This window comes from Sciurus carolinensis, chromosome 15 (assembly GCF_902686445.1).
Source record: "Sciurus carolinensis chromosome 15, mSciCar1.2, whole genome shotgun sequence".
NCBI lineage: Eukaryota > Metazoa > Chordata > Mammalia > Rodentia > Sciuridae > Sciurus > Sciurus carolinensis.
The window spans coordinates 34409790-34432678 of record NC_062227.1 but is presented as its reverse complement, the minus strand read 5'-3'; the positions used below and the strand labels follow the sequence as shown (position 1 = coordinate 34432678).

Genomic DNA, 22889 nt, shown 5'->3' with positions numbered 1-22889 from the left:
CTAGCTACTCAAACCAGGTTATACCTTGCTTGACAATTAAGGCAGTTGTCTGGCTGCATAGTCGTAACTTGGGAGATTTGCCCAGGTTCTGCAGCTAGGCTATGACTCTAGTTCCCATCCCACAAGTTTTATTTATGTCTTCCATGTAAAGGACCTCCCCCCCAATTTCTAAATATAATGATTATTTCAGTTAAGTACATATGTAATGTGTACATGTTTTATTTATATAGATGTATATATGTATGTGTGTAATAGACACATAGATAGATAGATAGATAGATAGATAGATAGATAGATAGATAATCTCCTGACCTAAGGTCCAGAATAGCTCATGTGTGCCTCATGAAAATTAGGGGGTGAACTTGAACATCAAGGCACACTTGGCACCCATTTTTAGCCAAAGCTTCATTTTGCCTGCCTTTGTTTTAGCTGCTGTTTTTCTAAGGGTCTCAGTGAGCTAGCCATGCATGATACAGAAAGGCAGTGGGCCTGAGGTACAGCAGGCAGGTGGAGTGGTCTGTGCAGTTTTCGTGCACTTGCAGAGCTGTCCACAGAGCCTTTCACGTGCATTCCAGATCTCCTTTGAAGACTTGGGGGAAGGGTTGTGTTCTCCTGACTTTTTTGCCTAACTTTTTTCATAATGAGGATTTGAACCCAGCATTCCTTAATCACACTACTTAAATGGATTTGGTTTAATTTGGAGTCTCTCTACAACAGTGTGTAGAAGGAAAAGAATGGTGGGACAGCAAGTGGAGCCCTTTCCATCACAGAGAGAAAACAACTCGGAGGAGACTTTTCATTTAAAACCAGTTACTGTCTCGTTGTGGGATAGTCATAATGTCATCTGTGTGGTTCAGACTAGAACTAGGCATAGCACTGTCAGTCCCTGGTACAGGGTGCTTTCTATCTGTGCGAAGGGAAAAAAAGGAAGCATAGAATGTAGGATAATGACCCTCAGATCAACTCCAGCGGAAGAGAATCACTGATCTGTGCGCTCAGCCTGAATGTTCTGCTGCCGCCTCTTCTGTGCTAACTTCTGCCTGAACTAACACCACCACCTGGTGTCATTGGGAACTTCTCTCCTTTTTCATTTCTCATTCCTGGTGGAGGCAATGAAATTTTAAAATATGGAAACATATCCTTTTCAATGCAAATCACTTTTAAAAAATGTGATCTCCCTATTTTTTAAAATTATTCTCTTCCCTCTGCTGCTTTAAATAACACTGCAGAAGATGTTGCATTTTCCTGATGCTTAGGCTGTGAACTGTTTTTAGTCTAACTTTAGACTTTCATACTTGAGAAGTTTTGGTTCTTCCCCCACAATCTTGAAATAATCCACTCCTTTTGTTTTCAGAAAAAATTAAAGAACCAATATGTCAATAAAATAGCCACATGTGACTTTTGAGCACATGAAATGTGGCTGCTGTGAATGAGAAACTGAAGCTTAACCATATCACATCGTAATTGATATAACTTAAACTGTATAATGAAGCAGTATATAATAGTCCATTAAACACAACCATGTTCTGTTAAGAATAGATTTCACTTTAAATGTTGAAAATAGTAACTAAATTGAGGTGCACTCCAAATGTAAAATACCCAGTGGACTTTGTAGACAGTATGGAAAAATAAAATAGTTCACTAATACTTTTTATATTGATTGCATGTCAAAATGCTGATATTTTGAATATATTGTGGTAAATAAAGTATGTTAGTTGATTGTATTCCTTTTTACTTGGCTAATGTGGCTACTGCCTTCTTGTTTCTCTGGCAGGCTTTTCAACCCTGGCACTGTTGACCCTGGGCCTGGATGATCTTTGTTGTGGAGCTTTCTTTCTCCCTGTAGGAGGTCCAGCAGCACAGCCTCCCAGCCCCTGCTGGAGAGCCCTTCCAGGCCCAGCCTCTACCTGAACCCCTGTTAGAGGTGGAATCTCTGGGCTCCCATTGTTGGAATTGGTTGGAAGACAAGTCTTTATGTCAACTGTACTAACATGAACTTTCACCAGTAGTCCTAGTCTGCTGGTACACCAAATTCTTTATGAAAGAGATAACGTCTGCCAACTGGCTTTATAAATTCCAAAGTTTATTCAACAAATACTTAAACTCTTGTTCGGAGTTAGGTGTTGTCCTAGGCAGGCTGGGCTACACAAGGCTATAGCAGTAGATGACGCGTGAGTTCCTGGGAGTTTACATACCTTTTGGGGCCACGTAGTCAGATAAGCAAGAGACCTATGTCACATGATCAGCGTTGTGGAGGATGAAGCAGAGTTGCATAGAACTCTGGTGAGGGTGTCAGAGTGTTACAGGGATGGTACCGTTCCTGCCATCCCAGGCCTGTCCTCTAATACCCCAGAACCTCTTTTGTTTTTATCGTTCCCCAGACTTCCAGTTTCTTGTGTTTGTCCTAGGCTGCAGGATTCATTTGCCATTGCTTACAAGAGATGTTTTCCAGACACCTTTGCCTAGCCTCTGATAAGTCCTCCTAAGTGGGGGGAATTAAGGGTCCTTTTAGAAATAGCACCTGGATCTGGATCCCAGTTGGAATTGCCCTTGGGGATGCTCTGGCTGTTCTAGGCCTTGGCAATCTAGATTGTACCTGTCCTGCTTGGCCCATGAGGCTATTGACTGAGATTGTGGTGACAGCAGGAGGTCTGAACCACAGCTTCTGCATTGTATGCCTGTCCCTCGGGCCATTGTTTTCTTGCCACACGTGATCTGTTTATTGCACACAGTGTGTGGATGTGAGTGAGTTTTTGCTCTTGGCTCTCTGTATGTACTACAAAGAAAGTAACATGGATTTTATAATGACTACTTCCCCTTAGAAATCCCTTCTACCTCTCAGTTTGTGCTTAAAGTATACAATGTTTCAGATTATCTGCCTTCTAAATGAATAACTATTTAATTTTTATAAGATAACACAAAAAGTTTTGTGCATGAGTATAGGATATTTCCAGGTAGGACTCTTGGTGTTGCAATTTCTGAACTGAGAATCCAGAATATTTGCTGTTTTTCTTGCCTTTCTGCTGCTGTACTTGTCCTTAATCAGAACAGTAGGACACATTTAATGTAAACGTTCATTGGGGGACTTATAACCCTCTTTCAGTCTTCACAAAGGTTATTTTGGGGTTCACAACTTCCTAGGTATTTTACATTTCTGATTTTTGCATAGTTAGGAGATGGAAAATTTAGCTTACATAGATCTCCAAAATACTTATTTTACATGCACATGGCAGGGATCTGTATTACTGGTATCTATTGTTCATGCCACAGAGATCAATGGTGTTGGAAAATGGGGAGTGTGATTTAAATGCCATCTGTGGCCATTTATCCAGCAGATTAATTAGATGACAAATCTGCCAAATGAGCAGTGTGTGTTCCTGACAAACCAAAAGAATTTTACAATAGAGAATTTAAAATAATACTGTTTATTTTCAAATTTCAAATTTTATTAATTTTTATAATCAAATTACTGTTTAGTGTAGAGGTTCTTTTAGAAGGTACGTGTGTTTGTTTAATATTGCCTTTAATAATTTAGTTATGTGGATAGATTTTTGAAGGTCCCTGAAAAACTGGCATTCCTTGCCATAACTGTGAAAAGATTGAATTGTTATTCAGTGTTTTAGAAAGTTGGTGTGAGCATCTCTTGCCCTCTTGTCATATGAAGCTGTTGTTCTTATCTGTGGAAATGAACTCAGCACCCTGCCCATCAGGCCTGCTGTGCAGTCACCTGGACTTTGATGTGCTGTTTAACCAAGCCACAGGCCCGCCACTGACAGCCACCATCCCTCTGGCTACTTCCAAACCTCATCAGCAGCTCTGAGGGTGCTCCTTCTGCTAAGGTTTATTTAGTAAAGGGTTTTCCAATATGTCCAGAGTTGCTCAATTTTGTTCAGTGTCCTTGTCCTAGAAGTACTATACGTAATACGGGACCTAAATTTTACTTAGGCTTTTATAGTTTGTTTGCATTTTCCCATTTAATTTCATAAAAATCTTTAGGTTCTGTGATGGTATTTTGTTTACACTGTTTAGAAGCTAGAGTACAATTATTTGTTAAATATCAGATTATGGCAGGTGTGTTCTTGAATCACAGCAACTGGGTTAGATGTGTCAGTACAAAGGTTAGTGTCCCTGTGAGGTGATTCAGACAGCTGGATCCCAAGGACTGGGAAAGACTAACAGAATCCGGATCCATACTGTGTTGAAGATGAAGGGCCTGTTGATTTGCTAGGAAACTTTTCAGGAGCCAGAATAGCAGTGACAGGTGCAACCCTAAATCGATTCTGTTTTGCCCTGTCTGTGATGGTGCACATTTTAAAAGTGTCTCTACATGTGTGCCTTCATTACATATTAATGACAACAGGCTTTCCTTTCCAACATCAATGGCATTAAAATGAACTCTGTTTTTCTTTTCTTTTTTTCAGAACAAGTTTGCCCTCTCCTATGTTTTCCAGAAATGACTTCAGTATCTGGAGCATCCTCAGAAAATGTATTGGAATGGTAAATTAGCTGTCTGTTCTGTCATATGGCATTAACCAGAGAGAGGTGTAATTGCATATCCTTTGGAAGGGAGTCTTAAACAGCCTGCATGAAAGCGATGCACAGCACTGTTTACAGAAACCTGCAAGAGTCAAAAACCTCTGAAAGTCTTAAGATTAGTTTTCCTGACAGAATTTGAACCACTCTTTATGTCAGTTAATATAGCTTTAATGTGACTTTTCTTCACAAGAGAACAAGAAAAAGCCCCCCTATTGTCACACCACATTTTTATGTTCATATAAACTTATTCAGAAATTCTTTCAAAGAACAGATCATCAACCACATTGTAGAGTATGATTTCACTTACACTTCTGTGCACAAAGCAAGTTTTTGTACTTAGTATTTTTAAGTATGGTAATGTTAAACATTTGGAATATGTCTGCTTCATTATCTGTGCAGGTGGATTTGATCTTGGGGGAACATGGGGAGATAGCGACTTTTTCCATCATATAATTCCCTGAATTCTGTTTAAGGTAGAGGTCAACACTACTTAGTCACACTAGAATTCTGAGTAAAATTCTCTTAATTCTTCTTAGTGTGTGACCTTTGACTACCAAGAAAGATGAAAAAATTTAAATGTGTGTTCTGAGGTACTAGGGAATCTGTCTGTACTACCTTGTGAAATGTTGGAATTTACTCCCAGAACTTTCCGGGAACTGAGAGTAGAGTCATCTTCTGAACATCTCCTTCTGATGCTTGAAATCCTTTAAGTACCGATGTGCCTCTTCAGCATTTTTTGATGGCCTCTGTTCTCTGAGTAGGGTAATGTCATTTGAGACTTTCTAAGGTTGTTTCCAAGCAGCTCATTCCAGATATATTCCTTTTAAACAAATGTTTTCCAGATCCTGAATGGAGAATAATTTGAACTTTGTATACTGATAATGAAGGCTTTAATCTCAGCTGGACCATTTCCTGGCTGGGAGACCATGGGCCAGTTGTGTTAACTTCCTGGGTGGTGCTGCCTCCTGTGTAAACCAGGATATAATTTGTACTTACAGGTGCATTGAGAGATGGATAATTGCTCAACTGTTAACACTTAATCACAGCTGAGAGAAGACTTGGGCTCTAAAAGTACTTTAGGATTCAGTAGGACAAAGTAAATGCACAAAGATACAGTTAAATTATACATATTAATCACTTTGGAACTGAAAATTTCAAGACAAAAAATACATTGTTAAGAGTCAGTATTTTTCAAACCCTTAATAAACATATTAACTTTTATGACCCAGCATGCAATTATGTATGTATATGTGCCTAAAATTAAAATACTTTCACAAATGAATACTCATCCTTTCCTCAAATGGCATTTTCTACTATATTTAAATAGCTTTTACTCCACCTCATTAAATTGAGAAACATTGTTTTGAGTATGTACCGCATCTAAGGCCATTTTATCAAAGGAGTATATGGAAACGCCAGATGTGATTTAGTCGTTTTGGCCATTATGGAAAATACAGTTTTCTGTGTTTCTCTCCTCTGGATCTGTCTCCTGTTTTCCTTGGTGTCAGCTGCAGTGGTGTAGTCATAAATTTATTAGTGCTGGTTCCTAGCAATATGTCTAAAATGTGTCTTTAGCAAGCTTTCTGTCTAAATTGGGACTAACCATTCTTTTAAAAGTTTCCAGTTATGTTAGATCATACCTGTCATTCTTTGAAAGGTACTTAAATTTTCTAGGACATGGTTTTACTTTTATTTTCAGGTATAGAATGATTTGTGTGGGGCGGTGTTGGTGGTGGAGTGGTGAACATAACTGTCTCCAGAACTACCTGTGCAAATAAACCCTTATGCTGAATCATAAATAAAATAAAGCAAATAAAAACAGAATGGTTAAGTTGAAAAGACTCCACAGGATATTTTGAAACCTCTACCTATAGAACTTACTGACTAAAAAAGCACGGGGAGAAAGCTTCCGGGGAAATAGTATCTTTTTTTTTTTTTTTTTTTTTTTTTTTTTTATTGTAAACAAATGGGATACATTTTGTTTCTCTGTCTGTACATGGCGTAAAGGCATACCATTTGTGTAATCATAAATTTACATAGGGTAATGTTGTTTGATTCATTCTGCCATTTTTTCCCTTCCCCCCCTCCCCTCCCACCCTTCCCCTCCATCTATACAGTCCTTCCTTCCTCCATTCCTGCCCCCCTCCCTAAACCCAACTCCAACCCCAACACTAACCCTTCCCACCCCCCATTATGTGTCATCATCCACTTATTAGCGATATCATTCTTCCTTTGGTTTTTTGAGATTGGCTTATCTCACTTAGCATGATATTCTCCAGTTTCATCCATTTGCCTGCAAATGCCATAATTTTATCGTTCTTTATGGCTGAGTAATATTCCGTTATATATATATACCACATTTTCTTTATCCATTCATCAATTGAAGGACATCTAGGTTGGTTCCACAATCTGGCTATTGTGAACTGAGCAGCTGTGAACATTGATGTGGCTGTATCTCTGTAATATGCTGATTTTAAGTCCTTTGGGTATAGGCCAAGGAGTGGGATAGCTGGGTCAAATGGTGTTTCCATTCCAAGTTTTCTAAGGAATCTCCACACTGCTTTCCAGAGTGGCTGCACTAATTTGCAGCCCCACCAGCAATGTAAGAGTGTACCTTTCTCCCCACATCCTCACCAACACCTGTTGTTGCTTGTATTCTTGATAATTGCCATTCTAATTGGGGTGAGATGGAATCTTAGGGTGGTTTTGATTTGCATTTCTCTTATTACTAGAGATGTTGAACATTTTTCCATATGTTTGTTGATTGCTTGTATATCTTCTTCTGTGAAGTGTCTATTCATTTCCTTAGCCCATTTGTCAGTTGGATTATTTACATTCTTGGTGTAGAGTTTTTTGAGTTCTTTATAGATTCTGGAGATTAGTGCTCTATCTGAGGTATGATTGGCAAAGATTTTCTCCCACTCTGTAGGCTCTTTCTTTGCATTGCTGATAGTTTCCTTTGCTGAGAGAAAGCTTTTTAGTTTGAATCTATCCCAGTTATTAATTCTTGCTTTTATTTCTTGTGCTATGGGAGTCCTGTTGAGGAAGTCTGGTCCTAAGCCGACATGTTGAAGCTCTGGACCTACTTTTTCTTCTATAAGATACAAGGTCTCTGGTCTGATTCCGAGGTCCTTAATCCATTTTGAGTTTAGTTTCGTGCATGGTGAGAGATATGGGTTTAGTTTCATTCTGTTGCATATGGATTTCCAATTCTCCCAGCACCATTTGTTGAAGAGGCTATCTTTTCTCCATTGCATATTTTTGGCCCCTTTGTCTAGTATGAGAAAATTGTATTTATTTGGGTTTGTGTCCGTGTCCTCTATTCTGTACCATTGATCCACCTTTCTATTTTGGTACCAATACCATGCCGTTTTTGTTACTATTGCTTTGTAGTAGAGTTGAAGATCTGGTATTGCGATACCCCCTGCTTCACTCTTTCTGCCAAGGATTGCTTTAGCTATTCTGGGTTTTTTATTCTTCCAGATGAATTTCATAATTGCTTGCTCTATTTCTGTAAGGTACATCATTGGGATTTTAATTGGAATTGCATTGAATCTGTATAGCACTTTTGGTAGTATGGCCATTTTGACAATATTAATTCTGCCTATCCAAGAACATGGGAGATCTTTCCATCTTCTAAGGTTTTCTTGAATTTCTTTCTTTAGTGTTCTGTAGTTCTCATTGTAGAGATCTTTCACCTCTTTTGTGAGATTGATTCCCAAATACTTTATTTTTTTCGAAGCTATTGTGAATGGGGTGGTTTTCCTAATTTCTCTTTCTGAAGATTCATCGCTTATATATAAAAATGCCTTAGATTTATGTGCATTGATCTTATATCCTGCTACTTTACTGAATTCACTTATGAGATCTAAAAGTTTTCTGGTGGAATTTCCTGGTTCCTCTAAGTATACCATCATATCATCAGCAAATAGGGATAGTTTGAGTTCTTCTTTTCCTATTTGTATCCCTTTAATTTCTTTGGTCTGTCTAATTGCTCTGGCTAGAGTTTCAAGGACGATATTGAATAGAAGTGGTGAAAGAGGGCATCCCTGCCTTGTTCCAGTTTTTAGAGGGAATGCTTTCAGTTTTTCACCATTTAGAATGATATTAGCCATGGGTTTAGCATAGATGGCCTTTACAATGTTAAGGAATGTTCCCACTATCCCTATTTTTTCTAGTGTTTTGAGCATGAAGGGGTGCTGTATTTTATCAAATGCTTTTTCTGCATCTATCGAAATAATCATGTGATTCTTGACTTTAAGTCTATTGATATGGTGAATGACATTTATTGATTTCCTGATGTTGAACCAACCTTGCATCCCTGGGATGAAACCCACTTGATCATGGTTCACTATCTTTTTAATATGTTTTTGTATGCGATTTGCTAAAATTTTGTTTAGAATTTTTGCGTCGATGTTCATTAAGGATATTGGTCTGAAATTTTCTTTCCTCGATGTGTCTCTGTCTGGTTTAGGAATCAGGGTAATATTGGCTTCATAGAATGAGTTTGGGAGAGTTCCCTCCTCTTCTATTTTCTGGAATACTTTGAGAAGTATTGGAATGAGTTCTTCTTTAAAAGTTTTGTAGAACTCAGTTGAGAACCCATCTTGTCCTGGACTTTTCTTTGTTGGAAGGCTTTTGATGACTTCTTCTATTTCATTACTTGAAATTGGTCTATTTAAATTGTGTATGTCCTCCTCGTTCAGTTTAGGCAATTCATATGTCTCTAGGAACCTGTTGATGTCTTCGAAATTTTCTATTTTGTTGGGAGTATAGATTTTCAAAATAGCTTCTAATTATGTTTTGTATTTCAGTCGTGTCTGTTGTGATATTTCCTTGTTCATTCCGAATTTTAGTGATTTGGGTTTTCTCTCGTCTTCTCTTTGTTAGTGTGGCTAAAGGTTTATCAATTTTGTTTATTTTTTCGAAGAACCAACTATTTATTTTGTCAATTTTTTGTATTGTTTCTTTTGTTTCAATTTCGTTGATTTCAGCTCTGAGTTTAACTATTTCCTGTCTTCTACTACTTTTGGTGTTGGTCTGTTCTTCTTTTTCTAGGGCTTTGAGCTGTAGTGTTAGGTCGTTTATTTTTTGAGTTTTACACGCCTCTTTCACCACTGGACAGATCTTCCAAACAAAAATTGAACAAAGAAACCAGAGATCTCAATAACACAATCAATAATTTAGACTTAACAGACATTTATAGAATATACCATCCAACCAAGAGCGAATACACTTTCTTCTCAGCAGCACATGGATCCTTCTCTAAAATAGACCATATATTATGCCACAAAGCTAATGTCAGCAAATACAAGAAGATAGAGACACTACCTTGTATTCTATCAGATCATAATGGATTGAAGTTACAAATTAATGAAAGAGTAAAAAACAGAAACTACTCCAACACCTGGAGATTAAACAATATGCTACTATATGATGAATGGATAACAGAAGATATTAGGAAGGAAATTAAAAAATTCTTAGAGGTAAACGAGAACAAAGAAACATCATATCAAAATCTCTGGGACACTATGAAAGCGGTACTTAGAGGAAGATTTATTTCATGGAGCGCATTTAATAAAAGAAGGAAATAGTATCTTTGGAAACAACTCTCTGCTGAGGTTTATAGGAGACCAACATTCTAGAAGATTATTAATGTGACTTGAAAGGAAATCCCCCAGCACTTGTTGTTCTTTGGGCACTGTCCCTTATAGGATTCCCTCTCTTAGGCAGCAGAAAGAATCAGAAGGTCTAAGGGCTGGGCAACAGTAGAGATTTTTAAAAAGATGTCTTGAGTGGAAATGCAAATGTTATCGTAACAGTAAACTTTTAAAGAGTTAATTTTGGGTATCAAATCCCTCTAATATCTGCTTGTTTCTACCCCCCAAGAAAATAGGTCAGAATGAAGAAAAGCGTATCCATAGGCTATAATACACCTAAAATGAAGATTTTTTAAAAAAAATCCCCCATTTTATTTTCATTATTCCATTACAATTAATAATCCAAATATTTAATTTCAGGTCCTTTTTGTGGGGTCAGTCTCAGTTACAGAAGTCACATACATACCATTCAGCTGTAATCTTTCTTTTCTTAGCTTATCTACCCAGTTGTTTAATGTAGTAGCAAGAGATCAGGAAATGTGATTTTGAGTCCTGTCTGCTCATGCCATCACTGTCAGCTTGGGGAGCTTGCCAGGTCAGAGCATCCCAGCCTCACTTTTCAGCATTGAACTGGGGTTCCATTCCAGCTGTTTCTAAAACAGTACCCTGTTTAAGATATGATGATACAGTTTCATGGTGTAGCGTCATTTAAAATATATGACACTACACAATAAATGTTTTTAAAACTCACAACAGATGTTTCTCTGCCACGTATGGTATGGTCTGATTTTGTCTCAGGAAGGGAGGAGGTCATTGTTTCTCCTCCAGGCATGTGTCCTCCAGAGCCTAAGGCATCCTCCAGCAAGGCTCACCATCTCTCTCATCCTCTTCCACATACGTGCACATTTTGCTTTACTTGTTCCAAAAAGCACACAGAGACTCAGGTTTCCCAAACTGATGGCATACTTCTTTTCTTCTTCCAATGTGTTTTGGATGGGATTATGTTACCAACAGGTTAGATTATACTCCAGGAAATACTTTATGTAACTGGAATTCAATCCTAAATCTCTTGGTGGTTAAAGCTTCTAAACAAATTCCCAGCTCCTTTGAACTAATAGTGATGTTGGCTGATTGTTAGAAGCCTTTGTTCCTTATTTCCTTACTTCCATTGTCCTTTTGCTGAAAGACTCTTTAATCCCATAGCCCAAGTCTAGTGTTTCCCTTATTTTCTTCCTTCTCTCCATCCTTTGCTCTAGGGCTTTCTCTGCAGGGCTGATCTAGAGATCAAGTCATGGGTGTACATGCTAACTGACTGTGGAAACTGGGACCAGGACCTAGGGGCAAAATTTGAGTAGGTACTCACACCCAGGGACATGCCAGCACCAACCTTGTGTTTGTTAATAGAGGTTTAGTGCTGAATTATTGTAAGAGAAGACAAATGTCAGCTACATGCCGAATACTGACTGTCAGCTACGTGCTGAATACTGAAAGTGTTGAGCATCCAGTGGAATCCAGGTAACGACAGATTTGATTGCTACCATAGTTCTTTTGAAGAAATACATGAGCAAGCTGTTTTTCAGTGGGTGAAAAGTTATCATTCTGTTTTCCCCTGTAACTCATATTTATTTCCATTCCTTATTTCCCATAGAATTTATTTTTTTATTTTTTTGGTTGTCAATGGACCTTTATTTAATTTGTTTTTTTTTCTATATGGTGCTGAGAATGGAACCCAGTGCCTCATACATGCTAAGCAAGCCCTCCACCACTGAGCCACAACCCCAGCCCTTCCATAGAATATTATCCTAACTCATTTTTATATCTCTGAAGGTTTTTTTATTGATTATCACAAAAAAGCATAAAAATTAAGATTCATAAATTTGTATCTTGACCTTAAGACTTTAGTACTAAAAGGTTCTTTGCATCATTATTCTTATAAATTTTAGAATATGAGTGATCAAGACTGCAAACACAAATTCATGAAAACATTAACATAAAAGGTAAAATGGTATTTATGTATTAGTAAAAAGCTTTTTTTTTTTCTGTTACATTTAGATATGAGATGCTTGTCACTTCCTGCTAGAATGAGACAGGATTTTCAATAATAATTATGTTCTTGCTTTCTTCCGTTCTTGCTTTCTTAATAGATGGAGAATTGAAAACCCTTGCTCACATTAATAGACAGATGGGAGTAGGAGTTTTGTAGGCTTTTTAATATTTAGCAGTGTCGTTCAGTTCTTTGACCCCTTCCCATCTATATGCCAAAAATCAGATTGTTATCAAAAATAATTTTTTATAATCTGTAAGCTTACAACTCAATTAAACTTCCTACATTGGTTTTAAGAAATTTTTATGAAAAACCCTAACTTGGAGAAGGTTTTATTCCCTTTCATTACACTCAGGGACTTCATGGGACATGTACCAGGAAACTCTATCAGGGCTCTCAGATCTTGACTCTTGCTGTTGTTTCCTTTCACTTGTTTATACCTTACAGTATTAAGAAGGGTTTGAGAAAATTGAAATATTTTTTGCTGAAGTACACCTTTGCCAATATAATATTTTTTGATGAAATGCTTTTATCTCACCATGAACTTTACAATATTTCCCTCAAAACTCTGAATCTAGCTCATTCACTTGATGCAGAATGTCCACCATATAACCACAGGCCCAGACCTCAAACCCACAAGTGCCACCAGCTCAGAGTGCCTGTCAGACAGGTGTGATGCTATTTTTAGATTTAAATAAATATGTTAGTGTATGTCACTGTGACAACTGCCCCATCCTTGAATTCTAACTCTAGATATAGCACTAGATAAGACTTGAAGCTTGGCCAAGTCTGGTATGTTATAAATACTGACTTGAAAGACAGGACGGAAGAAGCAAGGTAAAACAAAATTTGGCATTACCACCATCCTACTCTGTAGTCATCTAAAATTAGAATATCCCAAAACAGAGCACACTGGCCAGTAAACCTTGTTTATAATGTTCTTTCCCTTAATTGAAATGGGGAGACTGTGAAACTCCAGTATAATCAATGTGCCTTGTGTAAAAGATGCTTCACTGACGTAGTACTATGCTTTGAAACCTCTCTTCATTTGGTTGCTTTGCTATAATTCAGGATGATAGCAGTGTGTCTTTTCTTTTCTTTTTTTTAAGTAAAGTGGACCAAGAGGCTCAGCATGGAAGCTGAGTGCGGACGCAGTCCTAGACCAGCCAGCATTTAGGAAAGTGTGCGTGTCAGACTGAGTGTCTGAAAGTGGATTTCCATAGAACCACAAATGCCACAGGAAGACTGATCCAGTGCAAAGTTTCTGCCAGGGCTTCCCTTGTCCTTCCACATTCCTTTCTAGCAGATGTCCAACCTTAGGTTTGATGCCTCCAGCAGGAAGGTTCATACCACCTCCCAGTTCTGAAACCATTCAGCTGATAGACAGGAAGAGTAGGGAAGGAATAGCTTTATGTTTGTTACCTTTTGACTCCTTTGTGTGTGTATGTTTGTTCATGCGCACACTTTTCTTCCATTTTTCTACTGGTTGCACCAAGGTATGATTTATACATGTCCCTTTCCTGTTTTATAGTATCTTTGTTTCTGTGGCATGTCTTCTACTCACCTGTCACGTCCCTACTGAACTAATCCAGAAGAGCTGAGACGCACTGGTGTAAACAGCAGCAGAAGAAATTAGGGCAGAAGGCTTTATTTAAACTCTTCATTCTGAGTTGTCCCTGGAGTGCCTTGCAGTGTCTTAGTGTGACTGTTTGGGATGTAATCAGTATTCAGATGGCAATACTCTCACCCAGTCAGAAACTACTGAATGCTAGACATCTTATGCTACTCAATACCCCTCCCTCCCCATTCTGCATGGTAAAGAGATAGTTGACCCTCCAAGGCACTTAAATATAGGGAAGGTGAATTTTTACTGCCTCTGTAGCTATGGGAGGCAGAGGTGTTGTGGAGGAAGGATCCTATGTCATCTTCATCTTGAAGATGCCTTCCAAGGAACAGCCAAGACTGCTGCCAGTACCTGACTGTGCATGAGTGAGGAGTCCATTAGTCCACTGATTGCTCAGGTCACAGTCCTGGATGAGCACACTTGCCCACCAGTGGCTGCCTGGGCCACAGAGCAGATAGCAGCCTAACACCTGAGTGTTGAAGAGAAAGCCTAACACTTTCTCTTCAAAACATTGGTCTTAAGTATTTGCACATTTGGAGGTTAAAATGGCAGACTTTGCAGGTAGGGAATACCTTCCATTTCAGTTGAGCTCAAACTTAGCCTTGTTTTCTGGTTATTTATATAGTGCTCAAGCAGGCTTCTCTGTTTTTCTTCAGTTTGTCAGCTGATGAGAAGTTGCAATTCAGAGTTTTTTCAGTTTCATCATTGGTTGCTATTAATTTGCATGGATAAATTTAAACTTTGCTTTTAGCTGGGTCACAAGGTAGAATTGCTTGGCATAAATATTTAATTTTTCCAGCTGACCGAAGCTCTGGGTGATAAAAGTATTCTAGGTAACGTTTCTTCCTGAAGCTTGACCTTCAAAATAAGCACCTTCTTTCTTTTCCTATTACTGGAATATACACACATGCTAATTAGTTGTATACAATATCTAGGGAATTCGACACCAAATTTCATTGGAGTCAACATAGCAGTGGTGTGTCTGTGAATTTCAAATGTCTAAGAGGGAGGAAAATAAAATGTACTTTTTGGGGGGGCACTACTAAAAATTGAATCCAGGGGTTGCTTTACAACTGAGCTACATCCCCAACCCTTTTTATTTTGAGAGAGTGTCTAAGTTGCTGAGGCTGGCCTCAAACTTGGGATTCTCTTGCCTCAGCCTCCTGAGATGCTGGGATTACAGGTGTGTGCCACCACCTCTAGAAATCAAATGTACTTTTTATCACAAAATTTTTCTTTATCTATTTAGAGATCTTTAAATTTAGCCAATTAAAATAATTGTAAGATTGTTTACAAATACTTACAGATGACAAAATCAATAATGTTGCAAGATAGTTGCTTTAAAATAGCAACCGACTATTTTAAGAGGTTGTGGTTCTTTTTATGGTAGCTGGAGTTATGTATGTTCATTCTCTCCAGCCTCCTTTCCCTCTGTTATTTGGCCCAGTTTGTGCATTTGTTTCTTTAAATGCTTATATTCTGACCCACTAAAGTAAATCAAAAAGGTATTTAAATCATTGTGTCTTAAAAAATTTTATTCGAAGAACCTTTTAGAATTTTAGATTCTTTTATTTGTTTGATTATTTTATTTTATTGGTACTTGGGATTGAACCCAGGCATGCTTTGCCCCTGAGCTACATCCCAGTCCTTTTTATTTTTTGAGACAGTGTCTCCTGAATTTGCTGAGTCTAGCCTTGAACTTGTGATCCTCCTCTCACAGCTCCTAAATTGCTGGGATTATAGACATGTGCCACTGTGTCTGACTTTTAGGAGCTTTTAGATAACTAAAAAACAAATCTACCCATTGAACACTGAATTGATGATAAACTCTTCTTCATGCCTTGGTCTTCAGAGTTCACACTGGAGAGCCCACTGTGCGATGATCAACCCAGAATCTTGCACATGCTAGGACAGGTGCTCTGCACTGATCTCCTCCCACCAGCAAGCATTTACTTGTAACTCATGTAAGGCCCGGACAGCCAGTGTTGAGCAGCCAGTGGCTACTAGACCTTTCCTGTTCCATTCTGTGGTTTTTGTTTTCCCATGAAGATATAGGTGAAGAAATGGCAACAAATGCAGCATTGCTTCTGAGTTGCAAGATAAGTCCCTAGGTCAGGATTCCTGAGAAAACCAAGCAAACCCTTCTGATGGAAGCAACTCCACCATAGCCAGGAAGGGCTTAAGTACTTAAAGCACCCCCAGTGCATCTCTTATTTCCTCAGTGAGTATTTTCTAGTTCTTAGTGTTTCTCAGGAAAAAAAAAAAAAAAGTCCAGAAATAAACTTAGAGGTAAAGTTACTCTTTATTCCTTCAATAAATAAATTCTTTAAATTCTTTTAAGATATATCTGTTGTTCTCAACAAAGTGAAATGCAGAACACAGGAAGAGCTGAGCTGGAAATGATGTAGTTGCTATCATATTCTGGTCAAGGGACAGCTGCCACCAGAATCTAGTCACCCACACCTGCTGTCCTGGGGTGTAGATCCCTCCTGGCTGACGTGAGGAGCATTCACACTTTACCTCACCTTCTCCCCTTGTAGGCTCAGAACTCATAAGCATGCTGCTGTCTTGAGTAGCTTCCCAATAGCTCTTTTGGCCCAGGGATGAGGCAAAGCATCTCAGCCTTTGACACCTCCCTGCTCCATGCAACCCTGAGGTCACGGGGATCGTGTATGCTAGCTAATGAAAACAGCTAGCATTTATTGCTTACTTCACATATGCCTGCCACTCTCTAGTATTTTATATGAGTTTATCTAATCTTTATGAGCCCTAGGAGGTATGTAATGAATTTATCCCCACTTTGGGGAGAGACTAGGGTCTTGGACTTGGCCACACAAGCAAGTAGGTAATAGAACTAGGATTTGAATGTGGGGAGTTTGATCTCAGAACCCATTTTTTCCCACTGTTTTTCAATTATAATAAAATAGATGTAACATAAAATCTACCATCTTAAGTGGCATTAAGTGCAGTTACATTACTGTGTTACCATAACTGTCACTCACCCACGGAAATAAAATCAACAAAACTAAAACTAAAACCGTAACCATTAACACCAATGCCCTGTCCCCTTCCCAGCCCCTGACGGCCACCATTCTGCTTTCTGTTCAGAGCCCCTCTGTCAACCACATTGCTTTTCTATCTTTGCAACTTAGGATCAGACTAACCTGAGTGTATTTTGCTGCTCCCTTTTTCCCACCGCACCGCTCCCCTGTGGCTCTTCCCTTGTCTGTGGCTGTGATCAGCACAAACATACATGCATATGTTGCAGGGTGGACCAGCTTCTAGGGATTGAAATTGTTGTCTTCTTGATCCTGTTCCTTTTTTGTTCTGAAATGGTTAGGTTTTAAAGTAACATCTCTTGCTTTACCCTATTAATTTTAGAGGATTTAGAAAATACAGAATAGCATAAAGGAGATAAAGATTCCCTATACTGCCAAACCCTGGAGAAACCCATTGTTAATGTTTTAGTGCTACAGTCTTCTGGTGTGTGTTTCTGTGTCTGTAAACATGTATTTATCAAAACTAGAACGTGTTACTTTTGAACATATTCATTGTAGCCTATATCTTCCAGGTTTGGAAGTTTGTTTAGAATGAAAACTAAAATCACAACAAATTTTAAAGTGTAAGTAATTGACAAAAACAGTCTAAAATGCTTTTATTTTGTACTTTTTTGGGATCGTATACTCTTATTATATGACAGTGACTGTATGATGATATATACTATAGCAGAATTAGATAATTTCCTCAAGTAGTATTGCTCAAAAAAATTTTTTTTGTACTGGGGATTGAACCCACTGAACCCACGTTTATTGTCTTTCTATTTTTTATTTTGAGAACAGGGTCTTGCTAAGTTTCTGAGGCTGATCTTGAACTTGCAGTCCTCCTGTGTCAACCTCTGAGTTGCTAGGATTATCGGCATGCGCAGCTGTGCCTGGCTAAAATCATAGTTTTAAGATTCACTCTTGGTGGTGTATGTTCATGTAATGACTTGCGTCCAATATTGTAATATAATATAGCATTTTTGCTGCCTGAAAAGTCCTCTGGGCTCCACCTGCTCATTCCTCCATCCCTGGTAACCACTGATCTTTTCACTGTCTTCAGTTTTGCCTTTTCCACAATGTCATATAGCTGGAACCATGGGGTGTGTAGCCTTTTCAGGTTGGGCTTCCTTTACTTCATAACATGCATTTAAGTTTTTTCAAGATCTTTTATGGCTTGATAGCTCATTTCTGGTTAGTGCTGAATAGCATCCTAGAAGTAACCTACTTCTTAAATTAGAATTTCACCATGTTAAAAATTGTGCATCAATAAACAGACTCTTTTGTCTTCAAGGAGCTTGTAGTCCAACAAAGGCAACAGGGGAGGCACCAAGCTATGTGGTAACTGCCTGAAAGAAATAGATATTGTGGGCAATGGGAATATAAATCTGTATCTGGACCAGGCGCACTAACAGCATACCCTGTCTCTTTAAGGTGATGAAGCTGTAGGCAGGGCATAAGATACTACCCCTTTTGGCTGGAATTGTATCGCTCTATGGTTAACTAGATAAACTGGATAGTACCCATGATGTAACACTAAGTAATATAGTGTAATATATGATTAAAGTCTAGTTGTGAGCAATAGATTCTGTTACTCAAGAAGGTGGAAGGAGTAGGAAGTCAATGAGTACTTGAGGAAGAAAGACTTGAACTGGGCCTGGAAATCTGTCTGGGCTATAGAGGAATTAAGGGAAGAGAGAAAGGCATTCCAGGTCAGGAGTGGCTGTGATGGGGCTTATAACCAGTGCCTGGCAAGTAGTAGGTGTTTAATTAAATATTTGTTTAATGAGAATGAACATGACTGAACAGATTGAAAGTTGTATACCTCTTTTAATATCCGTCTTTTATATTAAAGGAAATTCTGACTTTGGGCTAATAATGTAGCACCATTTTAGAGTACTTGCCTGGCATTTTGTGAGACCTTGAGTTCAATCCCTTGTATTTTACACACACAGATACACATACACACACACACACACACACACACACACACACACACATGGGAGTGGCAAAGCTTATATGGAACACATCCAGCTTGGTACTATTTAAAAAATCTAAGTGAGCATGCTTTGACCTAGAAATTCCACTTAGAGAAATCTGCTTTAAAGCCATATCTACCTATGTTTTGAGAAATGTATAAATAATTCATGGTATATCCATATACAGACTTTGTCTTAAATCTAACAAACACAGCATTTACTAATGTGCCCAGAAGTGGTCTAAGTGCTTTGTAAACATTAGTCTTACAGTGATGCTTTCTGGAAGATGCTATCATAATGGTACCATTTTATTGATGAAAAAAATGACACAGAGTTGAACCTGGTCAAAATCACACAGTCCATAAATGAAGGTAGCAGTGGAACTAATTTGGTTTGATGGTCTTAACATTGCACCATCCATCAGTTAACCAAGAACTTGATAGGCACAATGTGCATTCCTTCCATGTGCATAAGACACCCCTCCAAGCAGTGTGATGGGTCACTACATAGAGCTGATGCCATGCTTTAATAAACAAAGCTCTCTCTCTTCCCTCCTCTTCTGCCCCCTCATAAATGCATATGCAAATGTATATAAATACATAGCCATCTAAAACTGTTGCTGGTGCTGTACCTCTGGATAGAGGAATGGGAAAGGGAAATGAAGAGGCATTTTTATGTTTTTACTTTCATATTATTATTTTGTTTTAGTTGCAGATGGACACAATACCTTTTTTATTTACTTATGTGGTGCTGAGGATCAAACCCAGTGCCTCATACTTGCCAGGCAAGCACTCTACCACTGAGCCACAACCCCAGCATATTATCAAGTTTTATGTTACAAGTTATATATTCCTCTATGTTCATTTTTTTAAAATGGGAGGGAGGGAGACCAATATAGGTATTTTTTAAGTAGAAGAGAAAGAATCTATGTCATCTCAAGACAAGCCCCGGTGATCCCAGCTTTCTTGACTTGTCCCCGACAGCAAATCTGGGTTTAATGAGATCTTAGGGTACATATAGTTGAACCTTCTTCTCTTTCTCCTTATAGATTCCTGTTCTCCCTCACTAGTGAGGCAGCAGTAAATCTACCATTACTTTTAATTAGGTTGTCTGTTTTCTACAATATCTTATGGTAACAAATGAGCTTATTTTCTTTGTAGTTGGTTACAGTTTGATGGTGATCACATTATTTTGTGTAGGTTGTTAAGAATGTGGACATGTGAATGGGGGAGTCACAGCTGAGTCAGGTGGCGTTCAGCCTGGATTGCACCTCGGGACTGTTTTCTTGACCAAGTGAACTTGGCCAACAGGCTTCCTGAGAGAACTGATTCCCAAGGGAAGGGTAAATAATGGTAGGGAGAAGTTTAGGAAGATTATCAAAATATTCCGGAGACTACCAAGAGAAGTTTCTTACTTAATGAATTTTTTAAAGGCCTTCATGATGTGGCCTTGAACGATAGAGTTGGAAGATAGAGCAGTTTAGCTGCTGCCCAATCATTAAAAGGGCAGACAGAATTGAAAACTATTCTTAAAATGTAGATAACCTTGTAGGACCCTATTCCACAATTATACTAGAGTGCTGTGCTCAGAAAAGCCCAATATTATTTGCCAAAATGTCTCAAGTTTCCTTCAGAAAACTACCCACAAAAATGGCCTATGTGGCCTATCTTTTCACAGCCCACAGTGAAAAGATAAACTTAGGCACATTGAAATTTTAATGAGTTTATTTGAGCAGACAGTATTGCACGACTCAGGTACCCTGGGTTTCAAGTGGTTCAGCACTCCACCAAGGGAGTGGGAAGGAGAAGTTTTACAAGGTGTTCTCTGAGGGAACGAGACAAAGAAAATAGATTAGATTGGCTAAAATGCAGCATTGCTAACTGGAGGTGAGTGTGGCAGTTTCAGATTCGTTAAATCCTAGGTTTACATCGAGTTGGGTTTCAGTTTGCCTGTGTAGGAAGCCAAGGCACTGGAATGACCTCAGCGTCGTAGCCCCCTGATTAATTACCATCTTTGTGAAGAATTTTGCTTTTTGTGTCCTTGTCACATCACGCAGTTCTGGTCTAAGGCAGGCTCCTCATAGTCATCGGCTCATGTTCATCACTAGGTAGTGTGCTCCATGAAACAAGGAGGATTGGTTATTCTTATTTGGAGGTTGAAACTGGAGGTTGAAACGGGTGCTCCACCACTGAACTACATCCCCAGCCTTTTGTATTTTTTAATCTTGAGGCAGGGTCTCTCAGTTGCTGAAGCTAGCCTCAAACTTGAATCCTCCTGCCTTGGCCGAGTAAATTGCTGGGACTATAGTTGTGCACACTGTGCCCAGTCCAAGGAGAGTGTTTGGGTCGTGTTTGTATTTCCTTACGCTGTTCAGTATACTTTGTGTCGTAAGGTATCCTGGAAGGATGTGTGAAATTGAACTGACATTAGTTAAATTTTGTGGGTTGGGCTTTTCTTTTCCTTTACAGGAAAATGTTATGTAAAGACTTCAGCAGGTAAGTTCGCTGTACCTATTGTACATAATGGTTTTACTTTTCTCATTAAACAGGAACTATCCAAGATCACGATGCCAGTTATATTTAATGAACCTTTGAGTTTCCTACAACGACTTACTGAGTATATGGAGCATACTTACCTCATCCACAAGGCCAGTTCATTTTCTGATCCTGTGGAAAGGATGCAGGTGTGTGTCAAGCACTAGAAAAGACTTAAATCTTCTCCCCCCTCTTTTCCCTAATCCTCTACCACATACACCACACACACACACACACATCTCCCCACTTGGGAAATGTTCTCAAAGCTTACCCACTATATTTGGAGAGTCCTTTGTGTCCTTTCCCCACTTCCTGTCCTCTGGTGAGTTCTACCATAGTGAAAGACCAGTGGGAATTTCAAGAGAAGCAGAAGATGGTCACAACCATACCTGGATATTGGAAGCTGTTTCTGGGTCTTCATTTTGGAAAGTAGCATTTTTGTTTTGTTTTGTTTTGTTTTGTTTTGGGAGTGGGAGGTGGCAGGACGGTACCAGGGATTGAACCTATGGATGCTTAACCACTGAACCACATCCCCAGCCCTTTTTTATATTTTTTTAATTTAGAGACAGGGTCTCTCTAAGCTGCTTAGGGCCTTGCTAAGTTGTTGAGGCTAGCTTTGAACTTGCAATCCTCCTACCTCAGCCTCCTGAGCCACTGGGGATTACAAGCATTCATTACCACACCCAACTAGAAAGTAGCATTGTGTTAGGGGGACAAAAACCCAACATTATTTTTCTTTCATGCTTTCTTAAGGAGTTTCTAAGAGGGAGTGAACACACACATGGGCCATATATTTATGTGTTTATGCCTGTGTGTATATACAAAGGACAGCAAGGAATCGAACCTTTTTTTCCCCTCTTGCGCTGGGGATGGAGCTCAAGGCCTCTTGCATGCTAGGCAAGTGCTCCATCACTGAGCTATATTGCTATCCCAAGACTTGAACATTCAAGTTTTCTTTCAAATAGAAGATTTTTATGTGATACATGTGGGTGGATAAGTGATATAGGCAAAATACAGTAGACATCTTCTTCAAGCAAAGCCATGGCATTCTGAACTGAATCTTTCTGTTCTTTCCTTTATATAAATCAGTATTTCCTAACCTCATTACCTTTGGCAATGTTTATTTTACATCTCTTTTTCCTCATTTCTAAAAGTGTTGTACAGTCAGTCATCCAAATTCATGGGTTCTGCCTCCACAGATTCAGTCAACCTCAGATCCAAAGTATTTGAAGAAAAAACCTGAATATGTACATTATTTCAATGTCATTATTTCATAATAATGTCATTATTATGTACATTATTTCATTGTCATTATTTCATAAACAATACAGTACAACAGCTATCTACATTGTTTGGGGTATTATGTCATCTAGCGGTGATTTAATGTACATGGGAGGATGTGTATAGGTGATATGTAAATACCGTACCATTTAAAGACATGAGCATCCGCAGATTTTGGTATCCAAGCAGGTTCCTGGAACCAGTACCCCTCAGATATTGAGGAAAAGTTGTACTTTTAAAAAATGATTATCTG

The 22889-nt window shown here is 38.7% G+C and overlaps 1 protein-coding gene across 8 annotated transcripts in view; it reads left to right on the top strand.

Moving 5' to 3' along the window:
• Osbpl1a (oxysterol binding protein like 1A) overlaps positions 1-22889 on the top strand; it is a 215194-nt gene that overhangs the window by 168312 nt on the left and 23993 nt on the right. For 7 of the 8 annotated variants that reach the window (XM_047526381.1, XM_047526379.1, XM_047526380.1 and 4 more), the window contains 2 exons: positions 4422-4497; positions 21370-21504. In XM_047526381.1, the coding sequence (XP_047382337.1) occupies positions 4422-4497; positions 21370-21504 (211 nt within the window). The remainder of the gene's footprint in view (positions 1-4421; positions 4498-21369; positions 21505-22889) is intronic. The other variant, XM_047526385.1, reaches the window with a different exon arrangement.